The sequence below is a fragment of the Cottoperca gobio genome, unplaced genomic scaffold, assembly GCF_900634415.1.
Source record: "Cottoperca gobio unplaced genomic scaffold, fCotGob3.1 fCotGob3_215arrow_ctg1, whole genome shotgun sequence".
In the NCBI taxonomy this organism is placed as follows: Eukaryota; Metazoa; Chordata; class Actinopteri; order Perciformes; family Bovichtidae; genus Cottoperca; species Cottoperca gobio.
The window spans coordinates 116,918-129,999 of NW_021166850.1; the positions used below are offsets into that span (position 1 = coordinate 116,918).

General features: G+C 38.7%; 1 protein-coding gene across 1 annotated transcript; it reads left to right on the forward strand.

Moving 5' to 3' along the window:
• The first annotated feature begins 468 nt into the window (after positions 1 to 468).
• Positions 469 to 11,081, forward strand: LOC115004897 (annexin A2-B-like). Its single transcript, XM_029426629.1, has 12 exons — positions 469 to 725; positions 1,181 to 1,274; positions 2,456 to 2,550; positions 2,631 to 2,744; positions 3,516 to 3,606; positions 5,886 to 5,965; positions 7,142 to 7,201; positions 7,369 to 7,462; positions 8,020 to 8,115; positions 8,268 to 8,326; positions 8,677 to 8,799; positions 10,904 to 11,081. Exons 1-12 carry the CDS (start codon positions 636 to 638, stop codon positions 10,961 to 10,963), a joined length of 1,056 nt encoding a protein of 351 aa, XP_029282489.1. The 5' UTR covers positions 469 to 635; the 3' UTR covers positions 10,964 to 11,081.
• Positions 11,082 to 13,082: the final 2,001 nt, after the last annotated feature.

The window sequence follows — 13,082 nt, forward strand, 5'->3', positions numbered from 1 at the left end:
CACTAACAGATACTAACAGACACTAACAGACACTAACAGACACTAACAGATACTAACAGACACTAACAGATACTAACAGATACTAACAGATACTAATAGATACTAACAGATACTAACAGACACTAACAGATACTAACAGATACTAACAGACACTAACAGACACTAACAAATACTAACAGACACTAACAGATACTAACAGATACTAACAGACACTAACAGACACTAACAGACACTAACAGACACTAACAGACACTAACAGATACTAACAGACACTAACAGACACTAACAGACACTAACAGATACTAACAGACACTAACAGACACTAACAGACACTAACAGATACTAATAGATACTAACAGATACTAACAGACACTAACAGATACTAACAGATACTAACAGACACTAACAGACACTAACAAATACTAACAGACACTAACAGATACTAACAGATACTAACAGACACTAACAGACACTAACAGACACTAACAGATACTAACAGACACTAACAGACACTAACAGACACTAACAGATACTAACAGATACTAACAGACACTAACAGACACTAACAGACACTAACAGATACTAATAGATACTATTGCAGATTGTGCAGATTAATTGAGCAGATGTGATGTTTGATGAAACGGTCCTGCTGCTTCCCTGCAGGTCGACTCAACATGGCGCTGGTTTCTGAGTTTCTGGGCCAACTGACGCTGTCGTACGGAGCGGTGAGTGGCCTCGTGAGATAACGCTGCAGCAGCAGAGAGATCCACTCTCTTGTGTGCATGTGGAGAGTAAATCAGAATCCTGAGCTTTGTTCTACATCCACAGTTAAAGTCACTATGCAAACTGTCCTGCTGAGAAACCTTCATTTAAAGTACAGAAGATTATTGCAAAGCAGAAGAAGGAAGTGAGCGTTTCACTTTTTAAAGATCTTAATGCTTTTATAATCCTTCAGGAGCTTTTTCAATGCACACAATTATATGCACAAGAAAATATGTTTTGTCAACAAAATTGCAAAGTCTCCTCATCGCCTCCTTTTGTGGAAAAGTTGTTTAAACGTCACGACAGGATTACGTTGATATGACATTATTTTCTTTAATATTTCAATCAGCCAATCTGCAGTAAGTGATTGGATGGAGGGTCTAACTGCCCAACCTGCCCTCCTCTCTGTCCTCTGCAGGAAGTGGAGCTCAAATTTCCCACCGTGGTCTCGGCACGAGACTTCGACCCGGCCAAAGACGCCGCCAGGATCGAGACGGCCGTAAAAACTAAAGGTGAGAGTCCAAAGACTGGAAGTTTCCACATGTTCTCAGAAGTTATGTAACTCATCTTCAAACTGAACATTCAGTTCATGAAGGAACAGAAGCTGGTTTCACCACCGACGTGTCCAGAGGTGGATTTTTAAACATGAGGGTTCCAGGGGCATTGCTAATGAGCATTTTATTTCTTTAGTAATTAACGGAATTAATTACTATTTTAGTCCATTTCTCTTGAGACATCTTTGGTTTTGGTACGGAGTCAACATTTCACAAGTTTTCAGTTTCCAGCTGATCAAGAGGATTTTTAAAGACTTATCTGAAGAAGAAGGAGAATCTTCTCAACACAGAAAGTAAAGTACCTTGGATGTGTACTTGACTGAATGTACTTTGAACCCTGCATGTGGTGGAATCAGTTTGTGTTAAAAGACAAGAAGTCTGAGTTCCTCAGTTCTCAGATTACTGGCTTCTGTCCACTATGAGCTCTTCACACCATGACGCCATATTTTATGCTCGGAATGGAAACTAAAGTGGAACCTGTGAGTCAGATCGTGCAGATCTGTGTGTGTGTGTGTGTGTGTGTGTGTGTGTGTGTGTGTGTGTGTGTGTGTGTGTGTGTGTGTGTGGAGACTTTTCTCACTTCCTGTGTGCGAGCTGCAGGAAAAAGATTTAGCATTTTCTTGCAAAGGCTGAAACAGAGAAACAGAAACAGAGAAACAGACACAGAGACAGCTGCTAAAAGAATCCAAGGATTGTGGTGGAAGCAGAGAGTTTAAAGCTGCAGTTTATTAAAAATAACACGAGAGATAATCTGTGCAAAAATCCTGTTCCTCTGCGTTGAGTGTTTGTGACTTCAAATGTTTTCAGAAACAGACTTTACTTTACTGTTCAGCTGTAAAAGGAGAAAGTCATACATGTTTCTCATTTGACACCACGGAAATACAAGAGAAAAGGCTTTAAAATGGATATTTTATTAATATTTGTGCTTTACTTGGCTCTGACACCTTTACCAAAGTCAAATTCAAGCACTTCTCAAGCATTTCAAGGTGCATTTTAAAGCTTTTCCAGCACCTTACAGCTGTGGTGAATTACATATTTTTCATCACATTAAATAAAAAATGACTGAGCTATAAACAATTATTATATTACTCTTATCTGGTGTGAAGGATATTTCACCTGAGCGTGTTCATGTCCTGCAGGTGTAGACGAACAGACCGTCATCGACATCCTGACCAGACGCAGCGCAGAGCAACGCAGAGAGATCGCCTTCGAATATGAACGGATCGCCAAGAAGGTTCAAAGTGTTTCTGTTTTAATGAACATGTTCAGAGACACAAAGACGTTTTTAATTTCACTTCTTTCTACCTTACTCAGGATTTGAGCGTAGCCCTGAAGGGGGCGCTGTCCGGCTCTCTGGAGGCTCTGATGTTGGGTCTGATGAAGAGCACGGCTCAGTACGACGCCTGTGAGCTCAAATCCTCCATGAAGGTCAGAAACATTTCCCCTCTCAACTGCTCACATGGTTTCATTTCAATAACTGCTGAAATGATCAATATTGTATCATAACCGCCACCAAGCAGGTCTTGGTCTTACGATACGATACATACGATCTTCATATAACTTGGTGGAAAGGTGTAATACGGGCCGAGAAAGAATGCATTACATTTTGGAGCTGATCCGAGTCACGGGGCGTGTACACGCATTATGTCTCACTTTAATTATCATTGCGAGATTTGCGCTGCATTCATGTGGTGTTGGAATAATCGGAAACACGAGTTCTCAACCAGGAAAACTCCTGTGAACGCCTCCTCAAGTCTGAAGAACTGAATCAGATCTTGTGTTGTTTAAACGCTCGGAGCAGTAAAACACTTCTTCTTTGTAGCGTCCATGTTGTTTGCACATCACGACTTAAAGCTTGCGAACACACCGTCTGAAGAACGACTTCACAACTCTGTAAAAAGCACCGTGAGAGGAGCACCTGAATGCACCGTTGGCTTTGTCTGCGCTCTCTGAGTGAAAGTCTCGTTATTTGTGTCTCAGATATTAGTTTCTTATTCTCTCCCATTAATCCTCTCACGACCCCTCAGATGTATCTGGGGACCCTTTGGAGGGGCCCGACCCAGAGGTTGGAAACCATTAGTGTATATAAAGTAGTTAAACCCATTGTGTGTTATGCATCTGACACTTCTGCAGAATAATGTTTGACATAATAATCGTGTTAAAGTGTAAAAAGTCTGACCGGCTGGTTTTTGTTTGTAGGGACTCGGAACAGACGAGGAAACGCTCATCGAGATCGTCTGCTCCAGAAACAACGAAGAACTGCTGGAGATCAAGACGGTTTACAAAGAGAGTGAGTTAAAGTAAAGCAAATAATACCTGAAGTAAAGCGTTTGATCCGTAATGAAAAGAAACTTAGCAGCTGTTAGTATTTCTGCCTCTTTAATATCTCTGGCTGTGTGTGATCAGTGCTGTCGTCAATGAGCAGGACATTTAAAATGTTACGTTTACATTTCAATTACAATTCTCACATGTGAAAAATCACATCTCACAACTGAACTGTGAGGAAAACACGAGCATCTGTGCTGTATGTGAATTCATCAAATGGACACGTGAAATGTCCAAAACACACATTTATAAGTGAATTTACTATTTCACATAATGTCTAATGTCATCAGTACAAATTGCGATAAATTTGTCAAGTATTTAATTTACTGTATTATTTTATCAATACATGATTCTGGTATCACGATATACAGGACTGTCTCAGAAAATTAGAATATTGTGATAAAGTTCTTTATTTTCTGTAATGCAATTAAAAAAACAAAAATGTCATGCATTCTGGATTCATTACAAATCAACTGAAATATTGCAAGCCTTTTATTATTTTAATATTGCTGATTATGGCTTACAGCTTAATAAAACTCAAAAATCCTATCTCAACAAATTAGAATAGTTCCTCAGACTAAGTAAAAAAAAAGATTTATAACAGCAAAACAAAATCAAACATTTGAAAATGTCCATTAATGCACTCAGTACTTGGTTGGGAATCCTTTTGCACGGATTACTGCATCAATGCGGCGTGGCATGGAGGCAATCAGCCTGTGGCATTGCTGAGGTGTTATGGATGCCCAGGATGCTTCAATAGCGGCCTTTAGCTCATTAGCATTGTTGGGTCTGGTGTCTTTCAGCTTCTTCTTCACAATACCCCACATATTCTCTATGGGGTTCAGGTCAGGGGAATTGGCAGGCCAATCGAGGACAGTAATGCCATGGTCAGTACACCAGTTACTGGTGGTTTTGGCACTGTGGGCAGGTGCCAGATCATGCTGGAAAATGAATTCCTCATCTCCATAGAGCTTTTCAGCAGACGGAAGCATGTAGTGCTCTAAAATCTCTTGGTACACAGCTGCATTTACTCTGGGCTTGATGAAACACAGTGGACCAACACCAGCAGCTGACATGGCTCCCCAAACCATCGCTGACTGTGGGAACTTCACACTGGATTTCAAGCAACTTGGATTTTGCTCCTCTCCAGCCTTTCTCCAGACTCTGGCGCCTTGACTTCCAAATGAAATACAAAACTTGCTTTCGTCTGAAAAGAGGACTTTGGACCACTCTGCAACTGTCCAGTGCTTCTTTTCCATAGCCCAAGTCAGACGCTTCTTCCGTTGTCTTGAGTTCAGAAGTGGCTTGACCATGGGAATACGGCTATTGTAGCCCATTTCCCGGACACGTCTGTGAACAGTGGCTTTTGATACCTGGACTCCAGCTTCAGTCCACTGTCTTTGAAGCTCCCCCAAATTCTGGAAGCGACTCTTCTTCACAATGCTGTTAAGGCTGCGGTCATCTCTCTTGGTTGTGCAGCGTTTCCTGCCACATTTCCCCCTTCCAACAGACTTTTTGTGGATGTGCTTTGAAACTGCACTCTGTGAACAGCTTGCTCTTTGAGACATTTCTTTTTGTGTCTTACCCTCCTGATGGAGGGTGTCAATGATGGTCCTCTGGACAGCAGTCAGATCAGCAGTCTTCCCCATACTTGTGATTTAGTTTACTGAACCAAGCTGAGTGTTTTTCAAGGCTCAGGAAACCCTTGCAGGTGTTTCGAGTTAATTAGACGATTCAAGTGATTCGTTGAACACCCTACTAGTATACTTTTTCATGATATTCTAATATTTAGAGATAGGATATTTGAGTTTTCTTAAGCTGTATGCCATAATCAGCAATATTAAAATAATAAAAGGCTTGCAATATTTCATATTTCAGATTTGTAATGAATCCAGAATGTATGACATTTTTGTTTTTTTAATTGCATTACAGAAAATAAAGAACTTTATCACAATATTCTAATTTTCTGAGACAGTCCTGTAAGATGACATGACGGGAAATGTTTCATATCGTTCACCTTCACTGACGAAGTGACTCCGTTAGTAGCATTACAAGCTAACGTTTAAAGTTAGCGGTTTTAGTATGAAATGACGTTGGATCCATAAGAAAGCTGTTAGCATGTTAAAACATCAAGTATAAACAGCTAGCTAGTTAGCTCCTGCGGCTAACATTAGCTACGCCATACGATATATTGAAGTTAGGATTTTTTTCATAATGTTCTTGTCTTTTTGTTTCTCTCGGCAGTGTTTAAGAAGGAGTTGGAGAAAGAAGTAGCAGGAGACACATCAGGGGACTTCGCTAAACTGCTGCTGGCTCTGGTTCAGGTAGCTCGATGCTAACCGTAAAACGTATTGTCCCTTTGGGGTCTGGGTAATCGTGACGGCATTTCTCACTATTTTCACTATTTTTACAAAGCAAACAACAAATGTGTTGATAGTTAGATTGAGCTCCAGCTCTCACCACATGCATGAGGAGGGTTATCTACCGCTGTCACGGTATACTGCAGGATTAAAGATGACGGATATCATACATTTACTTACGCTATTAAAAAGACATAAGTGTGTGTGTTAAAGGTACACACAGTTAAAGGTACACACAGTTAAAGGTACACACAGCAGCACATACAGCGTATGTTAACTGTTAATAATCATAGGACTTTATTCTAAAAACTCACAGCGGATGGTTTCTTTTATTTAGTATTTAATTTAACATGCTAAATGCTGCTAACATGTAAACGAACATGCTTTACTTACATAACACAATATAGATACATAATATTTTTAATTGGGTTTACAATTCTGTTTATCATTATAATTATGATTTAATTCATTTAACCACATTGTAACTGATAATAATAATAATATTAATAAATATATGAACAATGTTAATAATCATTTAAAATAAATAATGTAATGTTAATAATATTAATATAATATATAATACAATTATAATAATAATATAATAATGTCAACAATAATAATATGAATAATCTTAATAATCATTTAAAATAAATAATGTAATGTAATGTTGATAATAATAATGTTAATAATATTAATATATAATACAATTATAATAATAATAATATAGTAATGTCAACAATAATAATGTTAATATATTAATTGCGCGAAGAGGAAACATATTTTAAAAAGTAAATTCAAACCAAATGCATGTGGCAAGAAATAATAAATACAAAGAAATAAAACTTGCCGTTAAAGCACAAAAGACGAAGTTTCTGGAAATGAAACTATTTATTAAATAAATGTTTATTGATTTTAATGAACATGATTAGTTGATTGTTGTGATACCTGTAGTTGCAGGTCCAGTGTCTGTGTGGTGTCTTTATATTATATTAATACAGTAGTTGTGTTATTTCAGAATATCGACTCTTTTGTTGCCTTTTTAAAGTTTTTAAAGGTTTTCTGATATTTGAGGTTAAAGTCTTATTTCATTTGATTTGTAATTGAAACATTTAAACACTGACGTTAATGTTGTTCGTGCAGACAAGGAGAGATGAGCCGTCTAACGTGGTGGACTACGAGAAGATTGACGAGGACGCCAGAGTGAGTGAAAGCATGCGCATATTCAAATAAAATAATTCTGTTCTCCTGGGTGTGAATGTGTTCCCTGAAATAACACTCAGGCATGAATAAATTATTTGTAATAAAGAATCCATGAATGAATAAATCCTTCATCGCTCTGTGAAGTAACTTCACTCTTCTGACCTCAGTCGCTGTATGAAGCCGGCGTGAAGAGGAAGGGCACCGACGTGGCCACCTGGATCTCCATCATGGCTCAGAGGAGCGTCCCCCACCTGCAGAAAGGTGAGTCACACACACACACACACACACACACACACACACACACACACACACACTCACTCACACACACACACTCACACACACACACACACTCACACACACACACACACACACACACACACACACACACACACACACACACACACACACACACAGCATCAGATTCACAGGATCACCAGACAATAATATTAAAATACGACGATTCTGCAAAATTGCAGATTATTATTTTTCATTTAAAATGCTTTTTACATTAAATACCAACAATGCTTTTATTTGTTTAGTACATGAATGTAATGTTTTTTTTACGTTCTATGTTAATTTTGAAGGTAAAAAGTGAATATTTATATACATATTAAAAAATATCCATTTGTGCATATCTGTGTCTGGCCACAAGTCGGAGGCTGATTCTGTCAACAGTTAATAAAAATACTTTTCTCTATAAATAATAATATAAATACTCTGCTTTAAAAGTCTCATGTTGTCTGTGTGTGTGTGTGTGTGTGTGTGTGTGTGTGTGTGTGTGTGTGTGTGTGTGTGTGTGTGTGTGTGTGTGTGCTCAGTGTTCGAGCGGTATAAGAGCTACAGTCCATACGACATGAAGGAGAGCATCAGGAAGGAGGTGAAGGGAGATCTGGAGAAGTCCTTCCTCACTCTGGGTAACAAACATCACCGGTCGTCCAAAACATAACTATAAATAACGATTATCTGAAGTTGCATGAAATACCTTTAAAATACATTCTCTGTATTTGAAGTGTTAGTTCTTCGGAGGACGTCAGCAGGTTTCTAAACGTGCGTCTTATCTTCACAGTGGAGTGCTTTGAAAACAGACAGCTGTACTTCGCCAACAGACTCAATGAAGCCATGAAGGTACAAATCATAGTACATTTACACAAGTACTGCACTCAGGTACTGTCTTCAGATACTTGTACTGTATATGTGTATATATATATATATAAATATATATATATACATATATATAATATACAGTATATATAAATATATATATGTATTATTCTGCAGATTAATATAATACTTATTTCTGCTACTTTTACTGAAGTGAAATGTTTCTGTCAGTATTAATAACCTCATACACATCGTCTGTCTGTTGTCTGTTGTCTGTTGTCTGTTGTCTGTTTGTCTGTTGTCTGTTGTCTGTTTGACTGTTTGTCTGTTGTCTGTTGTCTGTTGGTCGTCCTCCATCTTGTTTGTCTCTTTAGAGTAAAGGAGCGAAGGAGAAGGTGGTGACGAGGATCATGGTCTCTCGCTGTGAAGTGGACCTGATGAAGATCCGAACAGAGTTTAAGAAGCAGCACAAAAGATCTCTGTACCAGACCATCGCCGTGAGTACCAGCGTGTGTGTGTGTGTGTGTGTGTGTGTGTGTGTGTGTGTGTGTGTGTGTGTGTGTGTGTGTGTGTGTGTGTGTGTGTAACGTCCTACACAAGCAAAGGCCAATGAACACACCAGAGAGGCGTTCAGGACACAGTGGAAAAATAAATCATGGGAGTTTGGTGTGGTGGTGCATCATGGGAGCTCTTCTCTCCTCAGAGTTTCTCCTGCACGCTGTTCGGCTGCCGCTAACGTTTGTCAGTTTGTTTCTCTGAGAACTTAAGATCCAGACGTCCGAGAACTAAAATCCTTCATCCTTCAAATATAGAGTTAAAAACACCAGGATGTAGAAAGTGTCTTAAAACTGGATAAACAGTCAGTTTATGAAGCTTCTGGCTACAAACACAACGCTGACGCTGCTCAAAGGGGAGACGACGCCATGACAGTAGAGAGAGGAAACATTACCTTCAGGAACATTACACATGTCTCTGTCTCACTACATATACAACACAGGACTGATGACACCATGACAGGAGAGAGAGGAAACGTCACCTTCAGGGACATTACACATTTCTCTGTCTCACTACATATACAACACAGGACTGATGACACCATGACAGTAGAGAGAGGAAACGTTACCTTCAGGGACATCACACATGTCTCTGTCTCACTACATATACAACACAGGACTGATGACACCATGACAGTAGAGAGAGGAAACGTTACCTTCAGGGACATTACACATGTCTCTGTCTCACTACATATACAACACAGGACTGATGACACCATGACAGGTGAGAGAGGAAACGTTACCTTCAGGGACATTACACATTTCTCTGTCTCACTACATATACAACACAGGACTGATGACACCATGACAGGAGAGAGAGGAAACGTTACCTTCAGGAACATTACACATGTCTCTGTCTCACTACATATACAACACAGGACTGATGACACCATGACAGGAGAGAGAGGAAATGTTACCTTCAGGAACATTACACATGTCTCTGTCTCACTACATATACAACACAGGACTGATGACACCATGACAGGTGAGAGAGGAAACGTTACCTTCAGGGACATTACACATTTCTCTGTCTCACTACATATACAACACAGGACTGATGACACCATGACAGAGAGAGAGGAAACGTTACCTTCAGGGACATTACACATTTCTCTGTCTCACTACATATACAACACAGGACTGATGACACCATGACAGGAGAGAGAGAGGAAACGTTACCTTCAGGGACATTACACATGTCTCTGTAATCACTACATATACAACACAGGACTGATGACACCATGACAGGAGAGAGAGGAAACGTTACCTTCAGGGACATTACACATTTCTCTGTCTCACTACATATACAACACAGGACTGATGACACCATGACAGTAGAGAGAGGAAACGTTACCTTCAGGGACATTACACATGTCTCTGTCTCACTACATATACAACACAGGACTGATGACACCATGACAGGAGAGAGAGGAAACGTTACCTTCAGGGACATTACACATTTTCTCTGTACTCACTACATAAATATAAATATAATTCAATTAATACATTTTATATATATATATATATATATATATATATATATATATATATATATATATATATATATATATACACACATAGGGCGAGTTATTACACATTTAATTTTTTTTTTTACATATTATACCTTTAATGTTAAATAAATAGTAAAGTAAAAACATGTACATGCAGCCTGTAGAGGACACGACACCTTGAGACCCTCGATAAGTAAAATGACAGATAACAGGAAGTAACATGAAATCAAACAGCAGCTCCAGTTTATTCTTGCTGTTGAAGGGGAGAGGAGATAAATCAATATTATCTTTTACTTCTGTGCAGTTTAATCGTGTTTCATAAGGGTTAGCGTTTTTGTGTTTTAATTTCTTTGCTTGTTCTGTGCTGAATATATGAATATATGAATGATAAAACATTTACTCAGGTCCAGTTTGTGTACTTTACTTATAATGAATGTTTGTATGCTACACTACATGTATTTCAGACATATGATCCATTTATTTTTCATATGATATATAATACCACACACGATTGTTCAAGCTGTGTTTGTGTTCAGGAGCACACTAAAGGAGACTACCAGAAGGCTCTGCTCAGTCTGTGCGGAGGAGACGACTGAGACCTTGGCTCTGTCTGGACTGGGTTTGAAACATCAGCTGACTGCAGATCATTTTTGTTTTTACTTCTCTATTGAACAGATCACCTCCATCTTTGTGAAATAAAACCTTTTCACCGTCTGTGTGTATGTTTGAAACGAGGAGCAGAGGGAAGTAGAGACAGTAAAGACTACATTTACCAGGTCACTGTGGGAGTGTTTACTGCAGGAATACACACAGTATTCAGTACATTAACTCAAGTCAACTCTCTCTTTTCTACTTTTCTTTACTCCACTACATTTACCTTTAGTTACTTTACAAATGAACATTTCTGCACAAAACAAACAAAGAGGTTATAAAATATGATGTTTCGTTATGAATTCAAGTACGGAGCAGCTGTGATGTTACGAGCCTCGCCACCCGCCAACACCACGTGACAGCTTCAGATCCTTTAAGTACTTTATACTAATAATATAATAATGTCAGTGTCTTTATAGTAAGACACAATTATTGACACATAGGACACATTACTCATGAGACTGTTTGTTTATTATTCACTTATGTTAAACAATCTTAATACATTTACCAGCAAATTACAGATCACATGGTTGAGTCTCGTTCCTGAAAGTGTTACAAGTCTCCCCTACAGCGGAAACAATTAGTGGATTAATGTGAAAACATTCGATGGTTCCAGGTTTTCTGCTTTTCCCTTCAATAATGATAATAATAATAATAAAAATGTTAATGTTTTAGAAATAATGTTGAGGTTTGGGATAAAAACATAATTTACTTTAATTGATTAATTGATTAACTTTGATGATTTGTTAGTTTGCAGTTTTCTGACGTTTAGTTCAGACGCAGGAAACACAAAGTGTGATGAGACGTTCAGGTACTGAAGTAGAAATAGGATTTTCTTTCTGCAGCTTTAGTTACTTTACAAATTAATATTTCTGCACAAAATGTGTGAAAATCTTATCAAATGTTTTGGTTATAAATGAAATCAAACAGTTTATACAAATACATCTGAAAACATTAAAGCAATTAATAATCAAAAAACCTTTTCATGTTAAAACCTTTTGAATAATTGTAATGTTTTAGTGATAATCTCAGGGTCACTTCTCACTGTTTTCACTATTTTCACTGTTTTCACTATTTTCACTGTTTTCACTATTTTCACTGTTTTCACTGTTTTCACTATTTTCACTGTTTCACTGTTTTCACTATTTTCACTGTTTTCACAAAGAAAACAATCAAAGTTTTAATGTAGCAAATAATGTTCAGATTAATCCATAATGAAATAATCTTCAATTAATATTCAGAATGAGCTCAACAAACAGTAAAATCTGCTTTTACATCAATGCACGAGTCATAATAATAATAATAATGTTATTATAGTAAGTCATAATAATGTGATAACATCAGATATAAGAAGAGTCACAGCTGAATATAAAACATGTCACCGGTCAGTTTACACTCAGAGAAAAGGACTGAAGGACAAAGGTCAGTGACTTCTGTCTACTTGAGTACTCTCTGTGTGTCTGAGTGTGTGTGTCTGTGTGTCTGTGTGTGTGTGTGTGTCTCTGTCTGTGTGTGTCTCTCTGTGTGTGTATGTCTCTCTGTGTATGTGTCTCCAGCTTGGATCACTACAGTCACATGAGTGACGTGCAGGGTGACACTGTGGGAGGTGCTGCGGGAGTATGGGGTGAGGGGGTCACTTTTGAGGGCCATCCAATCCCTGTACGCCCAAAGTGAGAGTTGTGTCCGGATACTCGGCAGTAAGTCGGACTCGTTTCCCGTGAATGTTGGCCTCCGACAGGGCTGCGCTTTATCACCAATCCTGTTCGTGATTTTCATGGATAGGATATCGAGGCGTAGTCGTGGAGGAGAGGGGTTGCAGTTCGGTGGCCTGAGGATCTCATCGCTGCTCTTTGCAGATGATGTGGTCCTTATGGCATCATCGGTCTGTGACCTTCAACAGTCACTGGATCGGTTCGCAGCCGAGTGTGCAGCGGTTGGGATGAGGATCAGCGCCTCTAAATCTGAGGCCATGGCTCTCAGCAGGAAACCGGTGGATTGCCTACTCCGGGTAGGGAATGAGCCATTACCCCAAGTGAAGGAGTTCAAGTACCTCGGGGTCTTGTT